The 27,715-nt window shown below is 42.4% G+C and overlaps 2 protein-coding genes across 2 annotated transcripts; both read left to right on the top strand.

Annotated features, from left to right (window-relative positions):
- Positions 1-1,765: 1,765 nt before the first annotated feature.
- Positions 1,766-5,284, top strand: LOC138666844 (forkhead box protein I2-A-like). The gene is made up of 2 exons (XM_069755021.1): positions 1,766-2,333; positions 4,830-5,284. The coding sequence occupies exons 1-2, from the start codon at positions 1,766-1,768 to the stop codon at positions 5,282-5,284; spliced, it is 1,023 nt and encodes a 340-aa protein (XP_069611122.1).
- Positions 5,285-16,069: 10,785 nt separating this feature from the next.
- LOC138666843 (forkhead box protein I2-like) lies at positions 16,070-21,033 on the top strand. Its single transcript, XM_069755020.1, has 2 exons — positions 16,070-16,622; positions 20,558-21,033. The coding sequence occupies exons 1-2, from the start codon at positions 16,070-16,072 to the stop codon at positions 21,031-21,033; spliced, it is 1,029 nt and encodes a 342-aa protein (XP_069611121.1).
- Positions 21,034-27,715: the final 6,682 nt, after the last annotated feature.

The following is a 27,715-nucleotide window of genomic DNA, read 5'->3' as shown; positions in this document are numbered from 1 at the left end:
ATTAATATCTGCCCTCAGTCACTGGCTTTACTACTCTGGCGGAGAAAATTGCGTGGGAGCCCACGCCAATTTTTTCCGCCATTTAACCCTTTATTTTAAGAGCTAGAACGGCCAAATTTTGCAGATACACACTACTGACATTAGTAGTGTGGAATCTGCAAAAAAAATGGAGAGAAGACATGGTTTACTGTATGTAAACCATGTCTCAAATCATGTCGGGTTTTAGGAAGGAGAAAGAAAAAGCCGGTAATTGAATTACCGGCTTTCAAGCTGTATAGCGCTGGAATAAATAGTAATATATATACATATATGTGTCTCACTGACATATATATATATATATACCTATTCTATGTGTACACATTTATTCTACCTATTGGACTGTAAGCTGTCAGTGTGATTTTACTGTACACCGCACTGAATTACCGGCTTTTCTCTCTAACAGCGCTGCGTATTTCTCGCAAGTCACACTGCTTGTCCGTGTGAAATCCGTATTTTTCACGCTTCCATAGACTTTCATTGGCGTATTTCTTGCGCAGTACGGTGACAAACGCAGCATGCTGCGATTTTGTACGGCCGTAGAAAGCCGTATAATACTGATCAGTAAAATACGGCAGATAGGAGCAGGGGCATAGAGAATAATTGTGCCGTATTTTTTGCGAGTTTTACGGACGTAGTTTCTGCGCTCTTACGTCCGTAAAACTCACAAGTGTGAAGCCGGCCTTACGCTGAGTGTGACTCCAGCCTAAGGCCTAGTGCACATGTTCAGTATTTGGTCAGTATTTTACATCAGTATTTGTAAGCTAAAAGCAGGAGTGGGTGAAAAATTCAGAAGTGGTGACGTGCTTCTATTATACTTTTCCTCCAAATGTTCCACTCCTGATTTTGGCTTACAAATACTGATGTAAAATACTGAATGTGGGAATTTGGCCTTAAACTGACACATTGATGAAAATCTGTCCATATCTTGCATATAAGAAAAATCATTCACTTCTGTTTAAAGGCTTTGAGATAACAGTGAGGAACGGCGCAAAAATCCCTCCAGAAGACCAGAATGTGACAGCGCTGTCAACACCGTAATTGCAGACCTTGTAGGCTGCGTTCACACACTGAGTATTTGGTGCTAATTTTCTTACAGCAGCAGCAAAGTGGATATGTTTTAACTTCATTTCCCCCACAGCTTGCATTTTGTTTGTGCAGAAATTGTGTTTTTTATCTGCAGCACGTCAATTTCTATTTCAGAAATTCACTTTTTTAGTTTAAATTTTACCCTTTAATTTCAACGAGAAAACTAAATCCGGAGGTTAAACTGCATCCCTAGTGTTACTTTTTTTGAGTTTCCATAACAAAAGACATGAATGGGTAAATGTGGAAAATAGGTACAGACTTTAGAGGCAGAAATTGTAAAAATCAAATACTCAACGTTTGAACTCAACCGTACAAGTAGACTGTGCCGCCCCACTTTCTCCATTATGCCTGTATGGGTTTGTGGCGTTGTAATATGACTCTCAAATAATAGAATCTGTTCTAAAGCACTCAGTAAAAGATGAGCCAGGTATAGAATAAACTATACGTACTGCATGGAAATAAGGTACGGCATCGGCTTCATTACTATAAACTCTTTCAGCTACTTTGGAGCTTGATTGGAAATTGCCTGCAAGTTGTGCGGAAGGTCATTATTTCAATGCAAACCCCAGCATGGAGCTCATTAAGAGTCTGAGGACAAGTCTTGAGCTCTTTCCTGAGCAAGCAGCACCTAGGAATTAGTATGGATATGTTTGGGCAGCATGCATCTTGTTCCCAGCGAGGATACTACTATGCACAGGATTTTGAGGATCTGGTGGTCAACGCTGGAGACCATTGTAATGTACATCAGCAGAACCTACACCATTCTCAGAGGTTGGCTTCAGAGTATGGTGTAACAGATGATCCACGGGCAAATACCAACTCATATTGGAAGTTTGGTGGCTTGGCCAGTAATCCTTCATACCTCAATGGGAATGGCTCTGGATATTTGCCTAGTGGATATGACAATAACCAAGCCCAAGTCTTGACTTCTGCTGGTTATGAAATGTCAGAGAAGCCCTCGTTGACTTATTTAAGCTCTAATAACATGATTCAAAAGGTTCGACCACCTTTCTCACACTCCGCTTTAATAGCCATGGCTCTTCAGAATGCACCCGAGAAGAAGCTGAGCCTCCGTCAGATCTGCAACTATGTGATTAACAAGTTCCCCTTCTACCAGAAGAACCAAGACAGTTGGAAGAAGTCCATGAAACACATCTTGTCCGTTCATAACTGCTTCAAGAAAATGGCCAGGGATGACAGCGATCCAGGTGAGAGGTCCTTTAGGGTCCGCAGCATTGGTTATAAGTGTCTTGGAGTGTGTATGTGACTTGATGCTTCCAGAGCTTGGTTTTCATTATCTAAAAGTTTTCAGTCAATTCATCGTTTGCAAATTTTAGAAATTTTGCTAATTTTTGTGCAATTGTAATGGAACATAAAAATTTATTTTTGCAAACTGACAGCCATAAGACCTGTATTATCTTTTTTTAATCTATTTATTTTACTCAAGGCAAGTGTTTAAAAGCAAAAAAAAAAAATCTTTGAAGTTTGATATTCGGTTATTTTTGTTAAAAAAAAAAAAGCCCCGATTCAAAATATTTTATCACTTATAAATGTTTTCCCTCTAATTCCATTATACTAAGAAAGTTCGAACTTGTAAGTTAATGGTTCAACTTTAATTAAAAAAAAAAATAAATAAAAAAACAAATTGCTTGTCAATGAATGAGAACATTCCAGGTTTTGTGTAGACTTCTGTAAATAAAAATGCCACTTTTAACTGATGAAATTACATCCATTACACACCCTGGGAGATGTAGTGCCTTTCCATATGTTGAGCTTTGACAGGGAGGTCCGCATTGGTATGTTACATTGCTCTGCTGCGCCACTGCAGGAGAGATCCAATATATTACATGGACACTGGAACTGAAGGCTCAGTAGATGACACCGTGTAAGGCCGGAGTTACACACAACGTATAAAAATATGGTCCGTTTTTGATGGCTGAGATACTCAGAAAATTTCCTGAACAGTGATCCGTATTCAATGCGAGGATGCAAATTTTTTTTATTTTTTTCTCCAAAAATAATCTGTATGGCATCTGCAGCGCCCCAGAGACCTGGTCATTGCAGTAATGTCTCTCTGCCACTAAGGGGAGTGATGGTACGTCTGATGGCACTAAAGGAATTCATCTGACCAGGTATCACCAGCACACATTATACTTCACACTCCGGCCACTAGGGGGAGGAAAAGGTTTTATTTACTAGGCCACTCCTCACACTGGTAAAACTAGGGGTTGGATATGAAGTTAGTCAGAAGCTGACTGGGTTTTGTCCAGGCAACATCCCGTGGCAGGGGGTGTTGCGGGGAAGACTCAGGGGGGTCCCTGTCAGGCGTGGGAACCTGGCAATGGGTGGGTACCTAGCGACAAGAACAGAACGAAACGGAACTGCACCTGCACTACCTTGCGGTGGTATCCTTAGAAAGAGACACGAAGCAAAGGATATTGTGGACAGTGAGAAACGAGATCAAAGCACAAAGGAGAGCCAGTAGGAGTCGTGCCCGGAGAACGGCAACATGCCACTGAGGTGCGTAGCCGGTGCCCGGAACACTGAGGAAGTAACTGACTTTATGCCTTACTTCAAATACCGCAGGACAGTTAATTATAGGTTGGTTGTCTACCTTACATCACCTAAGCAGACATAGGGGGCAACGCGTGGAGAGGGCGTCTCTAGGGTCCCGGAAGAGCTCCGAGCCTACCCGTCTAACGGGTGCGTCCTAGCCATAACAAACCTGGGGGACGGAGAATAGAAAGCACTGGAACGAACGAGAATAGAAGTTGTGAGGAAGCATTACAACACGCAGGCGCTAGTGGTAGGCAACGATTTCCACCTGCAAAGGGAACTCTGGATGTGCCTGCGGACCGGCCGTTCTCAGACAGCCCTGTTAACTGTACTCTGGATTGAGGATCCTGAAGTCACCAGTAAAGAGGTAGAGACTGCACCCTGTGTCCTCGTTATTGTCTGCACCTCACCCCATCACCATCCACCTTACTGGCAAGCCCTGGGGACCTACTTCACCTGTGGGAAGGTACACCATCTAGCTGCCATCACATCACCCCAGTGGACCCCAAGCAGCGTAGGTCACCCTGACCGAATACCACAGGTGGCGTCACTAAACCTTGACAGATTCGTATCACCTTTCATTGGACGCCCCTTAGCAGGGTCACGGACCGGGTCCAGCCACCGTGACGTCCCCAGAACTGAGCCAGAGAGGACCGGTACCGAGTAACCCGCGGCCCTGCGTCTGGGGGTGCTCCACATCCGTACGGCGAGATTTTCTCACTGTATTGCAAAATGGACAAAGAATGGATCCATTCCATGGCCTCAAATATTCGTAAAAACACATATATTTTAGTAAACTTTTTTTGGCACCATGATTTTATTTTTTTATTTATTTTTTTTTTTTCCCCTGCCCCAAATGCAGATTTTTTTTTTTTTTTTCTTTTTATGCTATTTTGTTTGCAAAGCTAAAAAATAAAACCCTCAAACTTCCCATGAGCGTAGCCTTCTGTTATGTTTACACTTCATCCTCTTTTTTCCAGCGGTTAAAAAAAAATAAATTTAAAAATAAAAATGTGTGGTAGGGTTTCTCCTCTCCCAATAAATGTTTTTGAAACCTTCTTGCTGGTGTGGTGGGAATCTCTTCATAGAAACTTAATGTTTTTCTCACCAAGTTTATTTTATAATTTTTGTCATTTCCGTTTTCACAGGGAGAGGGTCTTACTGGACTTTAGATCCAAACTGTGATAAGAGATTAAATGATGATGGTCGTTTCCAAAAGCAGAGAAGGAGCAATGGGTGTAAACCCTCTAAGAATACAGAAAAAGATAATGGGAAGTTCCTGAAGTGTGGCGGACTCCTGGGATCTCCAGCTAGTAAAATTAAGTCTTCTCCATCTTTGGATATGAGCACTTGTTTTACTAACGTCCCATCCTCTGGGATGGGGAGTAATGAGGCGTCCGCTTGGCTCACAGAAGACTTCTCTTTCTACAAACGCTCTTCCACTGATGACCACCACAACTCCTCGCTGCCTGGAGAATTTACCTTTCAAGTCAACCTACCTCAAACCTTCGCGTTGCCCAACCAATTGGAGGAGCCTGTGCTCATCTCTCATCAAGCCTCTACATGTGAACCAATGTTTTATAACCAGGAGGCAGTGGTGTGATGAGGAATTTATTTTAATTTTTTTAACCTGTTTCTTTTAGTGTACTTTTATTTAAATCAATGGACTGAACCCATGTACTGCTAAATTGTCACTTGCCTCCAATTCCTCTTTCTGCGGGGAAAAGAATGAGACACTTGTTCAGAAGCTCCTCTTTTCTGTTTTTCGGTTTAATAAGAATGCAGTAAGATGTTAATGGCCCACCAGGCATAAACTTGTTGTGTAGGGACAACTGGTGTCCACGTTCTGATTAGTGGTTTCTATAATGGGGACTCTATGTAGTAGTCCAGCTTACTGGTGTAATATAGCTTTTGTATTTTATTTTAAACATCCTATTTGTCCCTACAAGGCTTACTCTACCCAGTAATGTGAGCACATTCCTAGTCATGGACAATGTGCCATCATGGCATTTCTGTAAGAAATAAAACTTGTTGGGTTTTATATATATATATATATATATATATATATATATATATATATATATATATATATATATATATATAATTTTTTTTTTTTTCAATGTATTTTTAGTTGTTAGCTATGTGAGGAGACTGTATTTTTATACCTTGTAGTCATTGTTTGCACTTTATGGAAGATAAAGGTAGAATTTTCTTAATGAATTGGTGTCTTGTCTTTAGTTGAAGTGATGCATGCTCTATCCATCTCTAAGTGTCACACAAACATACACAAAACACTCTAAGGCCTGTTTCACACATTCTGATATTTACAGTACTGTAAAAACCAGTACCAGATGTGTTACTTGTGGCAACCATGTGCCGCAGCGGTACAGTTAGTGCTGTTCCCCCAGTGCCGGGTGCTGAAGACCACTCTAGTCATTCTCCCCTGCTCTGCTGGAGATCAGCACAAGCAGGGCAAAGTGTTCAGAGTTGCATTCAACTAATAAGGCCGGGGACACACACAACGTATAAAACAACGGTCCATTTTTGACGGCGGAGAATCGCACAAATGTTACCAAAACAGTGATCCGTGTGCAGTGCGAGGATGTAATTTTCTCGCATCAAATGATCCGTTTGAGAGCCGTGTGACATCCGCATGGCGAGATTTTCTCGCAGGCTTGCAAAATGGACATCTAACGGTTTTTCCACCTGAAAAAGTTTAAATCCTCAACAAGAACATTATTTAATGGCCCTAAAACAGGTGCCAGCCACCAATCTATGCAGTAGAGTCCCTGCTTGTGTTGGTGCACTTCTGATTGATGAGCAACATGTCTGATCTACTGACTTCTAACACCACGGAGCGTGTGCTTTACAACTGGGTACTTTCCCAACGTTTTGGCCAGCCATAACCAGTTATTATAGATTCGAGGAGGCAGAGACAGATGTGGGTACATCCACTTCTGAAGCAACGGATCAATAAAGGCCATATGGCGGTGCCGCCCATTAGTGATGAATATGCGGCTCCACCCCTATGGGAGGTGGAGCCGCATATTCATCACTGTAATGGCCGGCACCACGTGACCGCTCATACAGGAGAAGGTGCGGCACGGAGAGGATGCTGCGAGGGAGCCGGGTAAGTATTTTATTAACAGCGGGGGGCGCACAGGGGGTGGGAGGGGGTTGTTTACAGGGATCTTTTTTTTTTTTTTTTAATTTTTTTTTATTTTTAAACACCAAAAAAAAAAAATTCATATCTTCTCTCCAGCGAACGCTGCTGGAGAGAAGAAATAAATGGTGGCTTCAGCACCACGCTGGGGCGACAGCGCTTACTGTAGCGCTGTCTCCTGGACTGCACACAGACAACATCCATGTGCGGTACGTGTTTTACAGGGACCCATTGACTTTAATGGGTCCGTGTAATACGTGCGCTCCCACGAACACTGACATGTCTCCGTGTTTTCCAAATGGACACACGGTCCATGAAAACACACTGACATGTGCAGAAACACATTGATTTTAATGTGTCTACGTGACTCCAGTACGTGAGGAAACTGTCACCTCACGTACCGGAGCCACTGACGTGTGAAACCGACCTTAAAGTAACAGCGTGTTCCTTACTGTTCAGAACAGCACCACCCTCCTACAACTACTCTCATCATTCTCCCCTGCTCTCGCTGATTGCTGCAGAGCAGGGGACAATGATGTGCCGTCTGAACAGCGCTAACTGTACAGCTGTTTCCCAGCCGCCAGTACATGTGGCACTGATGACACAGATGTCATCAGTGTGCTTGTGTGTGTAGAAAGTTAGGCCCTATAGGGGGACATTAGGAAGTTTCCACCCTGCCTCTCTATTTATATTAAAAATTATATATTCTGTCTTTTGAAAAACTATGGTTTGATCTAGGCTAGTAATTTAATAAACTATATTTGCTTTACTGGTAACTCAATCCACATCTGTTTTCTAAAATAATAAAAAATTAGGGTATTGAACTATTGATATATAATAGAGGGCTAATCGATATATAAACCTTTTTATTTAAATCTACAAATACAATTATTTCAGCTATACCTGTACAAGCTTCAATAATAGTAAAAAAGTTATTGTGCAGTCAGTATATTAGATGCTTTTAAATCCTATACATCAATAACTTACAAATGTGACTAAGCTCCAATCTTATAAGGGTAAGTTCACACTGGGCTTTTTTTTTTTCTGAAGCAAAACCTGATTTCTTGGCAGGAAAGAAGCTGCAGCAAATACGCATGTTTAGTGCATTTTGGGGGCTAACTTGTCTCTTTCTGCATTCTAATAAAGTTGAGTGACCCCCCCAGAGAGAAAAAACTACCATACTTCCTGTAGAACCATACCTCTAGATCCTTTGAAAAGCTGGCAATTCATGTGCTGCTACAGTAAAATCACACTGCCAGGTTAGTGCGTAGTGTTTGTGTGTGACAGATCGTATATATAATCCGGCAATTCAGGAGCTATGTAGTGTAAAGTCACAGCAGGAGCAGACAGGATAGAAGAAATGGATTACACACAGATGTCAGTGACAAATACAATTAGTACAGTGTGCAGCTTACTGTACATGTAATTTATAGATCATTTTTCAGAAAAAAATGGCCTGGGCTCCAGCACAACTTTCGTAACCAGCAGAGGGAAAACCGACGGCTGGGAGTTAATGTTTATAGCCTGGGAAGGGGGTAATACCCATTTAGCTTCCCAGGCTATTAAAATATATAATTTTAGCCTTTACTGGCTATTAAAATGGGCGACTCTATAGAGAAAAAAAAAAAACAGCAAAGGCTATGCAGACAGCTGCGGACTCATATTAATAGCCATGGATGCTGCCTCCTCTTCCCCTTCCGCCCCCAGGCTACAAATATCAGCTCTGAGCCGCCCCAGAAAAGGCGCATTAGCGGGTATCTGTGTATATAGAGGTGATATGATAGCTGCTACTGTGCAGGCAGTGCCACCTTGCTAGATATAAAAATATATATTCCTCCTCCAAGATGGTGATGCCTGTGCAATAGTGAATGGGTCTGTGCACATATCATTGTATTTCTACGGACTGTGTGTCCGCAGGCAAAATATGCTGACATGTCTGTTTTTTCATTATCAGTATGATTATGGCAATACCAGACCTGCCCAGATTTTTTATTTTAGGAGTGAAATTTTTTTTATTTTTTTTTTTTAAAGAAAAAAAAACAAACTTAGGTTTTGTTTCACAATCTTCCGAGACCCATAAAGTTTTAATGCTTCTTTTGCTAGAGCTGGCTTGTTTTGTTTTTTTGCGAGGCAAGAAGATGTTTTTATGACTAACAAGTTAGGACAAATGTTTTAATACAGCTTGGTGCAGCATTTTTTGAGGTAATGCTGTGACCCAAAAACATAATTTTGTCCTTTAATTTTTTTTTTTGGTTTACCGATTAATTTTAGAAGTTGATTTTTCTGAACGTGGTGTCACCACTTTTTTTTTTTTTCTCTCGTATTCTCTTTAATTTTAACTGGGGAAAAGGATTATTTGAACCTTTTATGTATTTTTAATTGATTTTTTCTTTTTTTTCATAGTAAGGGCTCGCTCACATCCACATATACGTTGGACGAATGTTATTTATCTGATTTTTTTTTTTTTTTTTTATATCGGGTAGCACTCGGACCAATGTTATTCAATGGGTGAATGCTGATGACTTTTTTTCTTCACTTTGAAATCAAGGCAGTGACCTATTAAAGTCTAACGGTACGTGACCACATTCAGGATGGCCAGCGGTCTTGACGGAGCGGCAAACTCGCCCCGCCCAAAGCCCAGCCCCCTTCTGGAGACGCGATGATGCCAGATGTGTTCATTGCACACATCTGGAATCATCGCACCCCACACATAGGGCCCTGTATCATACCTTGCGGTGGCGCAGCATCGCCGCAAGGTAAATGGACACGCATCGTGGAGACGGGATTTCATGAAATCCCCTCCACTATGCTGTAACATCTGGACGCTGCGTCTCTATGCAGCGTCAAACATGAAGCGTTTCCTGAATGTGGAAACATACCCTAAGGGTGTGTGGAAAACATCTGAGTGCAGTCCGATCTCCGCGGACTCGCAGAATGGAGAAAACAGAGAAATGGTGTTCTCCATCTTCTTCTCTGAGAGAATCGGATTACACTGGGCTGATACAATGATCAAACTTTTTCCAGAGTTTGATCAGAGCGTCATTCGCATAATTGGCCCGATTCTCCCGGATGACAGGTTCTACGGCCGTCTGACCGCACCCTAATAATCATTTTTTGATTATCCGCCCATGTAAATATGACAATTATCGCCTGATAAATGAGCAACACTGGATTGTTTATGCTGGGACAATAATCGCCATTATCGACAGCACATTGCCCCATGTGAACAGGTGATGTTCTGATGATAACATGATACTGTTTATGGGGAACAAATCGTACTAGTGATCGTTCTATCCCCATCATTGTTCATAGGATTATGTGAACAGTCATATACCACCAAAAGTTGAAACATTCACCCATTTTCTAAAAAAATTGTGCGCCCCCTTTCCCCCCCTTCCACCCCTGCAAAAAAAAAAAATTGTTAAAGTGGCATTCCATTCAAGTTGTGGAAGAAAAACTTAAAAAAGAAAATCTTGAAGAATGTATGGAGAATAAGGTGCAAATACTAAAGCCACTGAAAAGAAGAAAATTATTTCAGAAAAGTGAAGAAATGACACTGATGCATCGGGACAAAGTGTTTTCACACTACCTGATACACAGAAATATCGACGTATTTTGAAAAGTCACATCAATGTGCTGCATAAAAAGGACAAAATAGGATTTGGATCTGACTGCTGCAGCTCGTCACTTTTTCATCTCCGAGTTGACAGGAAAACATCTAGATGGTACACTGGGGACAAATTATTAATATGAGATTTTCTTAAGGGGTCGTTCACACTGGCGTGTGATGGTTTATCAAATAAAACTTGGGCACAATGTTATACTATAGGGCAGTGCTGACTAGAGCTTTTATCTGATGCCGATTAGCAGCATGCTGCCATTGTATCCAATAATTGGCCCATAGAAGTCTATGGGTATTTGTAAACCATCAGACTGCACTCTGATGCTATCTGAGTGCAGTCCGATTTACGCAGGCAAAGAAAATGGAGAAGATTGAGAAATTAAGTTTTCTGTCTTTTCCGCCCCTGCGATACGATTCTCATTCGAAAGAATTGGATCAACGTAAACTGACACTCAGATCAAACGCTGACCAAGTTTGATCCGAGTGTCATTCGCCTAACCTGCCCAATTATCTGACATGAGATGCATACAACTAGAGATGAGCGAATATTTCAATGTTCGGTTCGGATTACAATCTTTGAATTTGCAATATTCGCCGAACATAACCGAACGCCATTCAAGTCAATAGGAGGCACAAACAAACGCAGGCACAACACCTTATAACGGCCCCAAATGCTGCCACCAAAACATCAAATGAGGGACAGACACTAGGAAAGAGGCCTCAGTGAGGTATCGGGGTCTAGGACAGCGTTTACAGCTTTCAATTGAACGTCACAGTAAGACGTGGTGGGTGAGGGATCGGTGTAGGCCTCCTTTGTGCTGGGAGCCCTGATACCATATACAACACCTTTACCTACTTTCATGCCATGTCACACTTCGGTGGCACAAATATCAGTTTGTAGACTACCATTGTAGGAAACATTTAAGGGTAGTAACACGGAAGTTGACTCCAAGGAAGTGGAGCCCTGATGCTCTCGGAGGCCTTTTACTACAGGCAACACACAAGCCTACAGCCTGCAGTAACCCACCACTCGACCAAACCACTGCACAACCAGCTCTACCCTCACCTCCTGTATCCTCACCCATCCCTTGTAGATTGTGAGCCCTCGCGGGCAGGGTCCTCTCTACTCCTGTACCAGTCATGACTTGTATTGATTAAGATTATTGCACTTGTTTTTGCTATGTATACCCTTTCTCACATGTTAATAAATGGCGCTATAATAATAAATAATAATAATAATAAAATGAAGGAGACCCAACCAGAAGTGTTCACATTTCCAAAAATTATTGGCAAGCAATACCAAAGAGGCATTAATTTCACCACAGTATAGACAGTATAATAGGGACCGACAGGTCTTCCACTATACCCAATCCAACAGATGGACACCCAACCAGGAGTGTTTACATTTAAACAAATATGGGCCTAAAGGTACCTTCACACATAACGATTTCGTTAACGATATCGTTGCTTTTTGTGACGTAGCAACGATATAGTTAATGAAATCGTTATGAGTGACAGCGACCAACGATCAGGCCCCTGCTGGGAGATCGTTGGTCGCTGGGAATGATCAGGACCTTTTTTTGGTCGCTGATCACCCGCTGTCATCGCTGGATCGGCGTGTGTGACGCCGATCCAGCGATGTGTTTACTGGTAACCAGGGTAAATATCGGGTTACTAAGCGCAAGGCCGCACTTAGTAACCCGATGTTTACCCTGGTTACCATTGTAAAAGTAAAAAAAAAAAAACACTACATACTCACATTCCGGTGTCTGTCACGTCCCCTGGCGTCAGCTTCCCTGCACTGACTGTCAGCGCCGGCCGGCCGTAAAGCAGAGCATAGGGCTGCGCTTAGTAACCCGATGTTTACCCTGGTTACCCGGGGACTTCGGCAACGTTGGTCACTGGAGAGCTGTCTGTGTGACAGCTTTCCAGCAAACACACAACGACCTAAACAGCGACGCTGCAGCGATCGGCATCGCTGTCTATATCGCTGCAGCGTCGCTAAATGTGACGGTACCTTTACACCACAAAAGTGGCATCAATTTCACTACAGTAGAAATAGTTTAATAGGGACTGACAGTTCTTCCACTACACCCAATCCAGCAGATGGGCACCCAACCAGGATTTTTTACATTTTAAAAAATGAGGGCCTGACACCATCGAAGTTGTCTTTGCATTGGACATGACGTTACTTGACAAGCGCCTTCACAAACATTACCACTTACCTCACGTACACCAGGCCTCTATAAGGCTAGGTTCCCATTGCGTTAATGGGAACGCGCTAACGGACAGCGTTGCACGGCGAAATTAACGCCGTGCAACGCATCCATTAGCGCGCCCATTCACGGCAATGGGAATGCGCAGCACTAGCGTGTGCCATGTTCGGCACGCGCTAGCGATGCGCCGGTGTTTCCTGGCGCGCCGAGGACGCTGCTTGCAGCATCCGAGGCGCGCCCGCGGTCCGTTCCCGGGAGCGGGGACGTTACCGCGACCCGGCCCCGTTAAAAACATTGCGTTAGCGCAACCCGCTAGCGCTAAACGGATTGCACTAACGCAATGTGACCCTAGCCTAACAAACTAGATGCTACAAACTATTTTAAAGTCAGGTCCCCTACTGTATGACACTAGGAACAAAATAATTTATTGGTGGTCTATGGATCAGGCCTCTATAACACACAAGATGCTACAAACTATTTTAAAATCAGGTCCCCTACTGTATGACAATAGGAACAGAAGAATTTTTTGTGGCCTCTGGATCAGGCCTCTGCAGCTTAATTTCAACCCGACAAAGTGCGATACGGCGAGTTGTCTAACTTTTTGAAACTGAAAAATTATCATTTGTTTTTTTTAATGTGCCTTAGGTCTGCAGACAGGTTCATATCACCGCCACAAAATGGCAACGTGGGATACAGCAGGCTGTTTCACATTTAGCTAGCGAAAAAAATAATAGTTAAAATGCTATACCCGTGCATGGAGCACAATAGAAGAAGTGCACAACACACTTGTAGGACATGTGCCATGCTGGCTCTGTCTGTGGACCTCAGTAATGGCCAAAAAAAAAAAAGTTCTGGAAGGTAAATTTAACAGCCACACCGGACAGTAGCTAGCTACACTATCTGACTGATATACAACCACCTAACTAACTAGCTAAAATCTTGTTGCCAACAGTGCCAGTGTCAGGAACAGCCTGTGCTGTTACAGTGTCAAAATGGCGCTAAAACAAGATGCCCGCTATTTATATGGAGAGAGACATGTGATTTCAGCAACCAATGACGAAGCCATTGTGTCTGGACATTGTGGGTGTTTCCTGAGCCCTGATTGGCTAGCCGCAATGTGCACACAAAGTTAGGGAAAAAAATCACTGTTTACAAGAACGCCGCGCCTGTGAGCTCTGCAAACTCCCTCCCCTCAAACACATGCCAAACGCTCATGATACACCACCATTTTCGTTGCTAAAATGCTGAAAATATTTTTGTGGCAACGCAAATATTTTACCGCACTTTTTACTGAAGGTTACCAATTTTTCCCGATTTTATAACATTTTCCTCGTGTTTCCGATCACGAATCCGAATGTGCCATATTCGTGCAAAATTTATGTTTGGTGATTGTTTTCCAAACAAATTCGCTCATCACTACATACAATAGTCTGACCGCATCCACAATCCCATCCACTTAGCTGGAACTGTAAGGCTGCCGTCACACTATCAGTATGTGGTCAGTATTTTACATCAGTATTTATAAGCCAAAACCATGAGTGGAACAAATAGAGGAAAAGTATAATAGAAACATATGCACCACTTCTGTATTTATCACCCACTCCTGGTTTTGGCTGAGAAATACTGATGTAAAATACTGACCAAATACTGATAGTGTGACGGCAGCCTAATAAGGGCATGTGCACACTTTGACGATTTGGTGCAGAAATTTCTGCATCTCTTGGCAGTAAAAACAACATAAAATAGGTGCCTTTTTCACATGTGTTTTTGGTGCAGATATTTCCCACTCATTAGTTTGGGTAAAATCTGCAGCAAAGACGCTAAGGGTATGTGCACACGTAGTTTTGAGTTGTGCGGATTTTTCCGCAGCGGATTTGAGCAATCCGCAGGTAAAAGGCACTGTGTTTTACCTGCGGATTTGCTGCGGATTTTATGCGGATTTTGTGCGGATTCCACCTGTGGTTTTACACCTGCGGATTCCTATTATGGAGCAGGTGTAAACCGCTGCGGAATGTATCCCGCAGCGTTTCCGCTGCTTTTTTTTCCGCAGTATGGGCACTGCGGATTGCGTTTTCCATAGGTTTACATTGTACTGTAAACGCATGGAAAGCTGCTGCGGATCCGCAGCAAAATCCACAACATGTGCACATAGCCTAAGGGCTTGTGCACACATTGCAGATTTGGTACGTTTTTGCCATGCAGATCTGCTATCAAAACCTGAAGTAATCCCGATGCCAGCAAAGTGAATGAGAAACCTGAAGTGTCATGCACACGTTGCTTATTTGTAACTTTCAGATTTGATGCAGAAAATAATCTGCAGCGTGTCAATTCTCTGTGTGGTTTTCACCATTGACTTCACTCAAATCAGACAAAAACGCATAAAAAAATGCGCTTTTTTGCACATGCGTTTTTACTGCCGAGAGATGCAGAAATTTTATTCAACGTGTGCACATAGCCTAAGAGAATTGACATTCTTCAGATTTAAATCTGCAAGTCAAAAATAAGCAACGTGTGCATGAGGCTTCAGGATTCTCCTTCACTTTGCTGGCATCAGGTAACCCTTCACGCTTTTGTGGGAAATCTGTACAGGAAAAAAAAAAGCCACAAAAACTTAACAAGTCTGCAGCGTATGCACAGGCCCTAAGATGTTTCTTTATACTGGTAGCGAAACACTACCAAAAACTTATTAAAAACGCAAAGGGCGGACTTAACCTTAGGCCGTATTCACATTCTTGTTCTGTGCATTTCACGGATAGAACCCATAGCCGTTTTATTCTATGGGGCTATTTTTTATCATTAGCATGCCAATTTCTAATGCAGAAATTCTTCTTTTAAAATTAGATTTTACTCTTTAATTTCAATGGAAAAACTAAATTTGGAAGTTAAACCTCTGTCCTGGTGTTTGGTTAAGTTTCCGCAAGAAAAATTGCACATGAAAATGCGTGGATAAATGCGAAAAATGTGCATGTAATTTAGTTGGAGAAATAGTAAAATCCCAACGTATGACCTCAACCGTACAAATAAGCTGTGCCGCCCCAGTTTCTCCAATATGCTTGTTGATGCAGGGGATTTATTAGATATGGTGCTCAATCTGAAAACTAGCAGAATGACTTTGTTGACTTTAACCGTAAGCATCAAGTAAAAGAAGAGCTGTATGGAAATAAGATCCTTATAGATGTTGACTACCGGAGATGGGTCCTGCTAAGGGAAGGGCTGGGGCGGCACTGGCTTCATTACGATAACCTCTTTCAGCTACTTTGGGGCTTGATTGGAAATTGCCTTCAAGTTGTGCAGAAGGTCATTACTCCAATGCAAATTCTCAGCTTGGAGAGCTGAGGAGGAGTCGTCCTGTTCCTTCTCTTGAGTCAGCAGCACTTGGAACTTAGCATGGATACTTTTTGGCAGTATGCATCCATTCCCCAGCCGGGATACTCCTATCTTCAGGATTTATTGGACATTGAGTTCTCCTCTGTAGACGATTTTAATCTTCATAAGCAGAACCTGCACCAGCCTGAGAGGCCAACTTCAGTGCATGATCAAACTGACTACCAAGAGTCAAATGCTGATCCATACTGGTGGCTAGATGGCTTTACCATTAGTCCTTCACACCTCAATGGGAATGGCTCTATTGATTATGCCAATAGTGACGCCCAAGTTTCGACTCCTGTTGGGTATGAAGAGCCAGAGATGCCCTGTTTGCCTATTCTAAGCCATGATGACATAATTGAAATGGTGAAACCCAGTTACTCCTACTCGGCTTTAATAGCCATGGCTCTTCAGAACGCACCCGAGAAGAAGCTGAGCCTCCGCCAGATCTGTAACTATGTGGTCGATAACTTTCCCTATTTTACGCGAAAGACTAACTGGCAGAAATCTATCAAAGACAACTTGTCGTACATCAACTGCTTCAGAAAGGTGGCCAGGGGTGCTGGTGACACAGGTGAGTGGTCCTGTAGGGGTCCCAGCATCTATTTATAAGTATTTTGGAGTTTATCTGTGAATTGTTGCTGCTGTAGCGTGACTTTCATTATAAATATATTTTTGTTGAAGTCTTCATTTGCAAGTTTGTGCACAATTTTTGTTCACGTTTGAAGATAGGTTTTAAAACCTATCGAAAGGATCATGCCCCATATCTTTTTTTTATTTTTATGCAGGTTTCTAAACATCTTTTGAATTTTGCTAATTCAGTAAATATATTGTACACTTTTGCACCAAATTTAAAAAAAATTTAATCAGGGAAAATGCTACAGTGTTTCATTTTATAAAGGTTGTCCAATTTTTTGCTATATACTAGAAAGCCTAAACTTATTAGTTGAAGAATAACTAACATAAAAAAAAAAAAAAAAAAAAAGCATCATCAAACCCTGGGAGCTGTAGTGTCCTGCATATGTTGTGCTTTGGCAAGGAGGTCCACCTTGGTATGCTACTTGGCTCCGTGGCGCCACTACAGGAGAGATCAAGTATAACATGTTGGACAATAATATCAAAGGTTGTCGGTAAAATGCATGGAACTATGTGGGAGTCACAAAGGCAAGAGGTCATTTTAGCGAAGACTCCCGCTCGCTTCTGCATCACGTGATGAGCGAGGCTGATGACCTCAGTGACTGTGCGTGAGCGGCAGGTAGAATGCAGCTCAGCTACTTCCTATCCTATCTCTAGTATTAACCCTTTAATGACCGCCAATGTCGTTTTAGTGACCTGAAATATAAGAGCAGCACCCCCACACAGGTGACAATCCAGCAGCTGTCGACTTTACACCATATCTGAAATCTTTCTGCATCCGCCCTGTTCATTGTTGGCACCATCCATATCTGTTTAACCCCTCAGATGCTGCTGTCAATACTAACTACATCATATAAATGGTTAACAGAGTGTGAGGGCACCCTGAGATCACAATTGTGTGGTCCTGATGTTTGCCGTGACAATTCACGGCCAAATAGCGGCCTTAAGGCCCCGTCACACGTAGCGACGCTTAAGCGATTCCGACAACGATACGACCTGTCAGGGATCGCTCAAGCGTCGCTATGTGGTCGCTGGTGAGATGTCAAACAGTGAGATCTCACCAACGACGCAGCAGCGATGCGGCGACCTGTAGAACGATGCTATTTCATGATGATTCAATGGGACGTCCTGTCAGCGAGGTCGTTGGTAAGGTGTCAAACACAGCGATGTGTGCTACCCAGCGGGACCTCAACGATCAAAAAATGGTCCAGGCCATTCCAACACGACCAGCGATCTCACAGCAGGGGCCTGGTCGCTGCTACGTGTCACACATAGCGAGATCGCTACTGAGATCGCTGTTGCGTCACAAAACTTGTGACTCAGCAGCGATCTCGCTAGCGATCTCGCTAGCGATCTCGCTGTGTGTGACGGGGGCTTTAGTCTGTCGGCTACAGCGGCCTGTTCAGAAGTAACATTTAGGTGGTAAAAATATACCTTTCGTTTCTGTCATGCCACTTTGCATTAATTCCTGAAAATCACCTGAAGGGTTAATAAACTACAGAAGTTTTCAATATGTCAGGGGGCGCTGTTTTTAAAATGGCATAACTATTGGGGTTTTTCCAATAGTCAGTCACTTCAAACCTAGATAAGTCCCTTTAAAAAAAAAACAAACAAAAAAACACGTAGATAAATTGAAAACATTTTTTTTTTTTGTATATTTCCTTGAAAAAAATGAACAATTACTGATACTTTTTTTTTTTTAAACCTAATAAAATGCTAACAAAATAAAACTGCGTTTTACAAATGGTGATTTTAAAGCAAACATTGGGAAATTTTATTTCTTAATGTTTTTCTGTGGTATGACTGTCTGGATTTAAAGGGATAACCATTCAAAGTTTGAAAATTGCACAGTCTTTTTTTTACATTTGACACATTTTTGATATGTTTTGTGTTTATTCATAAAAAAATAAATCTAAATTTACCATTATCATAAATGTTAAAAAAAAACAAAAAAAATTCTCAATCTCTGGGATTTGCTGAAGCGTTCCAGAGTTATTACTACATAAAGTGCCAGTGGTCAGATTTTAAAAATTTGGCCCGGTCACTAAGGAGTTAAACTCTTATCTTGTCAGATCTCAATGTGATTAAGGGAAGAGCAGGACATAATTCAGGACTGTTCAGACACCGGTACATTTGAAGCTACAGTGGGGCAAAAAAGTATTTAGTCAGTCAGCAATAGTGCAAGTTCCACCACTTAAAAAGATGAGAGGCATCTGTAATTTACATCATAGGTAGACCTCAACTATGGGAGACAAACTGAGAAAAAAAAAATCCAGAAAATCACATTGTCTGTTTTTTTTAACATTTTATTTGCATATTATGGTGGAAAATAAGTATTTGGTCAGAAACAAAATTTCATCTCAATACTTTGTAATATATCCTTTGTTGGCAATGACAGAGGTCAAACGTTTTCTGTAAGTCTTCACAAGGTTGCCACACACTGTTGTTGGTATGTTGGCCCATTCCTCCATGCAGATCTCCTCTAGAGCAGTGATGTTTTTGGCTTTTCGCTTGGCAACACGGACTTTCAACTCCCTCCAAAGGTTTTCTATAGGGTTGAGATCTGGAGACTGGCTAGGCCACTCCAGGACCTTGAAATGCTTCTTACGAAGTCACTCCTTCGTTGCCCTGGCGGTGTGCTTTGGATCATTGTCATGTTGAAAGACCCAGCCACGTTTCATCTTCAATGCCCTTGCTGATGGAAGGATGTTTGCACTCAAAATCTCACGATACATGGCCCCATTCATTCTTTCATGTACCCGGATCAGTCGTCCTGGCCCCTTTGCAGAGAAACAGCCCCAAAGCATGATGTTTCCACCACCATGCTTTACAGTAGGTATGGTGTTTGATGGATGCAACTCAGTATTCTTTTTCCTCCAAACACGACAAGTTGTGTTTCTACCAAACAGTTCCAGTTTGGTTTCATCAGACCATAGGACATTCTCCCAAAACTCCTCTGGATCATCCAAATGCTCTCTAGCAAAGTTCAGACGGGCCCAGACATGTACTGGCTTAAGCAGTGGGACACGTCTGGCACTGCAGGATCTGAGTCCATGGTGGCGTAGTGTGTTACTTATGGTAGGCCTTGTTACATTGGTCCCAGCTCTCTGCAGTTCATTCACCAGGGCCCCCCGCGTGGTTCTGGGATTTTTGCTCACCGTTCTTGTGATCATTCTGACCCCACGGGGTGGGATTTTGCGTGGAGCCCCAGATCGAGGGAGATTATCAGTGGTCTTGTATGTCTTCCATTTTCTAATTATGGCTCCCACTGTTGATTTCTTCACTCCAAGCTGGTTGGCTATTGCAGATTCAGTCTTCCCAGCCTGGTGCAGGGCTACAATTTTGTTTCTGGTGTCCTTTGACAGCTCTTTGGTCTTCACCATAGTGGAGTTTGGAGTCAGACTGTTTGAGGGTGTGCACAGGTGTCTTTTTATACTGATAACAAGTTTAAACAGGTGCCATTACTACAGGTAATGAGTGGAGGAAAGAGGAGACTCTTAAAGAAGAAGTTACAGGTCTGTGAGAGCCAGAAATCTTGATTGTTTGTTTCTGACCAAATACTTATTTTCCACCATAATATGCAAATAAAATGATAAAAAAACAGACAATGTGATTTTCTGGATTTTTTTTTCTCAGTTTGTCTCCCATAGTTGAGGTCTACTTATGATGTAAATTACAGACGCCTCTCATCTTTTTAAGTGGTGGAACTTGCACTATTGCTGACTGACTAAATACTTTTTTGCCCCACTGTATATAGCTAAAATGCCTGGCTCAGAACTAAATGTTCTTCAAAACTTGAAGGTGGGTTGGGAAATAATTTCTAGAGGGGTATTGCTATTCTCACAAAGTTCCTTGTCACTTCTCTCTCCACAGGTAAAGGGGCTTACTGGACTATCAATCCCAGCTGCGCCACGATCTTGGATAATAATTTCAAAGGGAAGTGGAAAAAGTGTAACAAATGTACTAAACATTCTAAAATGCTGGATAACAAAAAGAATGTCAAGTCTCTGAGTTCTGGCAGCCTTGCAGGATCTCCAGCGAGTAAAATTACATGTTCTTCAGTGACCTCTCCAGCTCTAGACACAAGCCCTTATTTTGCCAACTTCACATCCACAGTAATAGAAATGAATCATGGGGCGTCCACTCAACTCATGGAAGACCTTTCACCGTTCACAGACTATTTCTCCGAACTATCTACTTACCCCAGTGACTACCACCCCAACTCCTCGCTGCCTGGAGAATCTACTCCTCAATTCAACCTACCTGAAGTCTTGACACTACCTGACCTGTTGGAGGAGGCTGTGCTCTTCTCTCATCAGTCCTCTACATGGGAACCAAATGCCTTCTAACCGGGAAGCCGAGTTGTGATGAGGTTTTTCTTTTAACCTGCTGGTTCCGGTTTTGATGCTTCATTGTAAATTATTTAAATCAATTGACTAGATTCACCCAATGGTGAATTGTCACTGACCTCAATCCTAGAAAAGGAGATGCTCGTTGGAAGCTGCTTTCTTCTAGCCATTACATTAATGTGTTTGGACAATCTGCGGATGTGGTTGATGGTTTTCATGACCATGTTGTAAGCAGTATTTTATATAAATTTTTGTTTTTCTTTGTTTATACACTTACACACACCTAATTGCATATTAGTAAAACTGTGCCGAAACCTGTCTAAAGCCACCTGAAAAGGCCTGACTTTATATGAACCTTTGAGCCTAAACTTCCAGGTTGTGAGAGCCCACCATGCAAAGTAGTATCCCATAACCCAGGAAGTTCGGGCCTGACTTATACTAGAAAGTTAGGCTCTGTCAGGGGACATTAGTGAGGGTTTTGCTCGCTTTGAATATGCAGCATTGCTAAATATCGCCCATCTGGGGTTAACTACTCCTAATTTTTTGGGGGGTTGGGGGGGGGGAAGGGGGGTCAACTCGGGGTGGCTCAAGTAAAATCTACTGAACCGGTGCCACCGCTCTTCTGCTGGTCTCCCTTCTTGGTTCTTCTAGTCAAGGTGTGGGTATCACAGGATGAAGCTGTACCTGTCCACATTAGACCCATTAAAGAGGACCTGTCACCATGACATCGCAGTCCACTATGCAGACATCATGTTATAGAGCAGGAGGAACTGAGCAGGTGGATAAATAGTTTTCTGAAAAGATTTTCGTATAAACTGTTCTAATCATTTAAATCTCTGCTCTTTGTGATGATTTTTTTTTCCAGTGGGTGGTCCGATCAGTGACTGACAGCTTTCTTTGTGTAAATGTGCATATAGAGAGCTGTCAATCACTGATAGGACCGCCCAGTGGACCCAAAATCTCAAGCAGAGGATTAAAACACCAATTTATACAGATTTTTTTTTTTTTTCCCCTCACAAAACTACATCAATCTTCTCAGCTCCTCCTGATCTATAACATGGTGTCTGCAGATAAGACAGCATGTTCATGGTGACAGCTTCTCTTTTAAAGGCTTTATAGCCACTGGACAACCCCCTTCTTAGATTTCTGTAGTCCGGTTGTAACCGCTGTTACGAGTAATAATCTTTTAGAAAATCCTTGGTTGAACCTTGTACAAAACTATATCGTGCCAAGCATCTTTGTAAATGCAATGATCAAAAATTTCCAGGATTCTTTTCTAAGCTGACTGCATACATTGTATACTTGATGAGAATGTTCTACTGCATAAACATAGCGTTCATCATCCAAATCCGCTTGTGACATGCAGGTTTTATTGATAATTTTGCCTTATGCATTGCAAGGTGTGAAGACTGAAATAAATTCTGCACAAAGAATAACATTGCACATTTCTTTAAATGGAACACTGCAAACGGTTTAGGATTTAAAACCATATTATCAAATCAAGAAGAACATACAAAATCTGACAGGACTGCATCACTGGTTTCCTAGTCCCATACTCATCCCACAAGCCTTGGGCAGGTGTAAACTGTCAGGTACATGTATATTTCCTTACATTTTTCCTATGTATAAGGGCTCTTCACACATCTGGGTCTCTAGTACGTGTGGTGACAGTTTTCACATGTACCGGAGACACTGATACAGTCTGTGGGCAAAACAGACATGTCCATTTTTTACAGACAGCACGGGCCACAAAACATCCCACACATTGATGTCATCCGTGTGACACGCATCAGCGAAGAAGCGCTTTAGTAAGCGCTGTTCCCCGGCACTGGGTTCTGAAGATGGCTCCTGCTGCAGCAAATAGCGGTGACAGCAGGAGTGGCTGATGGAAGTATTCATCAGCCGGCTCCTGCGCTGTAAATAAATAACAAAATAGTGGCTTGGTTTTCCCCCTATATTCTATAACCAGCTAGGCAAACTTTAGGATTATTAATGGAGAGGTGTCTATAAGACACCTTTACATTACTAAGCTGTGGGCTTGATGTCACCTGACAATGCAAAGGTGACATCAACCCCACAAATATGAACCCCACTTGGCACCGCTACAGAACAAGTGGGAAGAGCTGGGCAAAGTGACGCATCTAATAGATGTGCCTTTTCTGGGCAGCTGCAGGTCGCTAATTTTAGGTCAGGGGAGCCTACATCAATGGCCCCTTACCAGCTCCCCAGCTGTCTGCTTGAGCAAGGCTGGTTGTCAAAAATGGGGGACCTCACAACATTTCTTTAAATTATTTATTTAAATAATAAGAGAGAAAAAAAGCATGGGGACCCTTCTATTCTTGTTACAGCAGACAGCTGAGGGTTGCATGCCCGAGCTGCGAGTATTGCCTGGCTGGTTATAGAAAATAGAGGGGAACCCACACCATTTTTCACTTATAACTTAAGAGCCTGCTGATAAACTCCCATCAGCCGCTCCTACTATCCCGGTTATTAGTAATAGCAGGGGTAAGCTGATGGGAGTAATAGTCCCAAAAGCCACTGCCTGCTGTCATTGTTCTCACTTCAATATAACTCATCATTCTTCCCTGTTCCCACTAATCACAGGCAGGGCAAGGGCAAATGATGAGAGCTGTCTTCAGTACCCGGCGCAGGGGTACAGTGCTTACTGTACCGCTTCTTCCCTGGCGCCCGTCCACATGGTACTGATGCAGCACACGGTTTTCATTTTAGACTGAACAGTATAGTGTTCCATACAGAATTAGGGACACCCCATTATAATGCTCTATGCAAAATAACAGACCCCATATAATGTTCTAGTCCCAAATCTTTCATTTTCACAAGGTAATAGGATAAAATAGACCACTTAATTTGTTATGCAATCTCTCCTGAGTACACGGATACCCTATATGTGCTCAAACTCTTGTTTCGGCAAATGAAAGGTTTGATTTTTAGAGTGGAAAATTGTCTGGAATAGATTGGACGCCATGTCACATTTAGAGAGCCGCCAAGGTTCCAAAACAGCAGAAACCCCCACAAGTGACCCCATTTTGGAAACATGTCTAAAAGAATTCCTCTAGGGGTATCGTGAGTATTTTAAACCCACAGGTATTTCACAGAATTGTATAACATTGGACTATGAAAATGAAAAGTTTTTTTTTTTTACACTAAAACTTTTAAGCTCAAGTATTTAATATGCAAAGGGAATAATAGGAGAAAATTTACCTCAAAATTTGTTACACTGTCTCCTGAGTACATCATTTCCCCAAATGAGGTCAAAAACTACTTTTCGGCACAGTGCAAAGCTCAGAAGGGAAGGAGCACCATATTGGAGAGCAGATTTGTCTGAAATGGTTGGCAGTTGACATTACTTTGGCAGAGCCTCGGAGGCATCATGACAGCAGTATCCCTTCCCTCCAACCCGACCCCATTATGGTGAGCATATTGATGTAAACAGGTTTCTAGGATGCAACACGCAGAAATAACCAACAAAACTATTTAATTTGCTTAACAGAAATGAAAGGGTTAATGTTGCAAGGAGTCAATTGTTTAAGTACAGGATATTAAGTAATAAAATATTATCAAGTGACATACACATTTTAACAGTTACAGCCCAGATTTTCTGTCTTATTTGACTATTTTCCAATAGGAGCGACACCCTAATGTCCCTTGTGTGATGACTCCCAAGTTTGGCACTCACAGCTATAAGGCCACAGGAGTATGTCTCTTTGGCCGGGGTCACACTTGCAAGTGTGATCTGAGAAACTCATACATCAATACCTGGCACTGCCGCCGGTACTCGGACCAGAGTGTGCGGCTGCATGTATTTCTATGCAGCCACACGCTCCGGTCACGAGTGCCGGCGGCAGTGCTGGGTATTGATGCGAGAGGCTCGCATCACACTCCCAAGTGTTACCCCGGCCTTTAGCATGTTTCCACTTAAGCTATAGGCACAAATGGGTGGTCACCAATATTTCCCGCTAGGCTGCAAGTTCTCCTGACAAAGTCAAGTAATGCTCTTTGGGTCCTCCTCACACTGACTGTTCCCCTTCCCATCTTCTGCAAAGCCTTGGACCAAACCCTGTATCATACGTCAGCATAAGAGGCAACGGTCCGCTTCCCTTGTGCTTCTGAATTACCACAGCGGACATCCACTTATGGATGGCAGTCCACAATCTCTTTTCGGTGCTTGACCTGCGACGGTTGACTATCTGGCTGTGACAGATAAGGGCTGGGCCTCCGGTCTAGACTAGAACAGTATGGATCCCAGGCCTTGACTGGCGTTGTCCAGATCTTGGTCACTGGCCCATGATGTCCCACCTGTCTCATTCTCCAAGAGAGTCCTCTGCCCAGAAGTCCCACTGGTTTGACTTGTTGGCACCAACTGACTTCCTGTCTTGACACTCCAGCTTTTTATATTGGGTAACTGTGCCACAGGTGTCACCTGACCCGGTGTTCTTTTTTGACTCGTTCTTCCTGAAACTCTTCTCCCATTCTTTGGTTCCGCTGGGTTCAGTGTGGACAGTGTGCTACATTTCTAATAGGAGCGATTTTCTAATAATATTATTATTACATCGACTACATACTTGGATAGGATCTTGGAGATAGCAACAACCCATTTAAAGACATGATGTGTATAGCATGTCATTACGTGGGAACTGGCACCATGGGCATGAGATTCCACTGTGCTGGTACTGTTGGCCAATGCAATTTTTGCATAGTGAAAATATGCAGTGTCTGAATGAGGCTCAGTGGTTTACATTGTAAAAGAAGACATTCGGTTCAGGCATAGAGCGAAGAGTCAGCCGGAGAGTTTGAACAGCAAAAACGTCACTGAGAAGAGGAACGGAACGGCGTATTAATACACTCACACATGTACAGTTTTAATGAAAAATAAAACTTCATGGGAAGGCTTCTTTAACGTTGTAATAGATAATTTATTTATTTGTTAAATTAGATGAGAAAATCACTGATGAGATTCTGATGCTAAAAACTGACACAACGAGCAAAGACTGATGAAAATCTGTCCACTGATGAATGGTTCAGTGGTCATTCTAGAAGGGCCAATACGTGGCTGAGACATCAGCAAGGCAATTCCACTGCAGACCTTGTAGACTGGGTTCACACACTGGGTATTTGGTAGGGATTTTATACACGCAATATTTTACAGCATAAGCAAAGTGGATAAGTTTTAACTTAATTTTGTCCACATAATTTCACCTTTATTTAGTTTAATTTCAATAGGAAAAATAAATCCGCAAGTTGAAGCACTGTCCTGGCGTTGGTTGGTTGCGTTTTCTCAACAAAAGACACACATAAAAATGCAAGGATAAATGTGGAAAATATGCACGGACTTTAGATGCAGACATGGTTAAATCCGCACCAAATACTCAACATACGATCCCAGCAAATAAGCGATGTCAGCCCACTTTCTCCATTATGCTTGTACGCGTATGTGCACAGGGCTTCGTAAATATAGCGCTCAATGCAAATACTAGCATAATGATATTGTTGAGTCTAACCCAAAGCACCAGGTCTAGGATGAACTATGCACACTGCATGGACACAAGATCCTTAGGCAGTTTTCCCACTTGCAATTGCAAGTATTAAAGCTAGAGACTCGCGCAAGTTTCTCGCATTGCAAGTGGGACACCGGCTTTAGGGCTCCTTTCCACTTGCGAGATAAACGTCCGTATCTTGCATGTGAAAATCAAGCTGTGGCGCTGGCACTTAGGAGCGGAGCGTGCGGCTCCATGTACAGTTAGGTCCATATATATTTGGACAGAGACAACATTTTTCTAATTTTGGTTATAGACATTACCACAATGAATTTTAAACAAAACAATTCAGATGCAGTTGAAGTTCAGACTTTCAGCTTTCATTTGAGGGTATCTGCATTTAAATTGGATGAAGGGTTTAGGAGTTTCAGCTCCTTAACATGTGCTACCCTGTTTTTAAAGGGACCAAAAGTAATTGGACAATTGACTCCAAGGCTATTTCATGGACAGGTGTGGGCAATCCCTTCATTATGTCATTCTCAATTAAGCAGATAAATGGCCTGGAGTTGATTTGAGGTGTGGTGCTTGCATTTGGAACGTTTTGCTGTGAAGTAAACATCTGGTCAAAAGAGCTCTCCATGCAGGTAAAACAAGCCATCCTTAACCTGCGAAAACAGAAAAAAAACCATCCGAGAAATTGCTACAATATTAGGAGTGGCAAAATCTACAGTTTGGTACATCCTGAGAAAGAAAGAAAGCACTGGTGAACTCATCAATGCAAAAAGACCTGGGCGCCCACGGAAGACAACAGTGGTGGATGATCGCAGAATAATCTCCATGGTGAAGAGAAACCCCTTCACAACAGCCAACCAAGTGAACAACACTCTCCAGGAGGTCGGCGTATCTTTATCCAAATCTACCATAAAGAGAAGACTGCATGAAAGTAAATACAGAGGGTTCACTGCATGGTGTAAGCCACTCATAATCATCAAGAATAAAAAGGCTAGACTGGACTTTGCTAAAAACATCTAAAAAAGCCAGCACAGTTCTGGAAGAACATTCTTTGGACAGATGAAACCAAGATCAACTTCTACCAGAATAATGGAAAGAGAAAAGTATGGCGAAGGCGTGGTCCAGCTCATGATCCAAAGCATACCACATCATCTGTAAAACACGGCAGAGGCAGT

The sequence above is a fragment of the Ranitomeya imitator genome, chromosome 2 (genome assembly GCF_032444005.1).
Source record: "Ranitomeya imitator isolate aRanImi1 chromosome 2, aRanImi1.pri, whole genome shotgun sequence".
Classification (NCBI taxonomy): Eukaryota; Metazoa; Chordata; class Amphibia; order Anura; family Dendrobatidae; genus Ranitomeya; species Ranitomeya imitator.
This window is presented reverse-complemented; position numbering and strand designations above follow the sequence as displayed.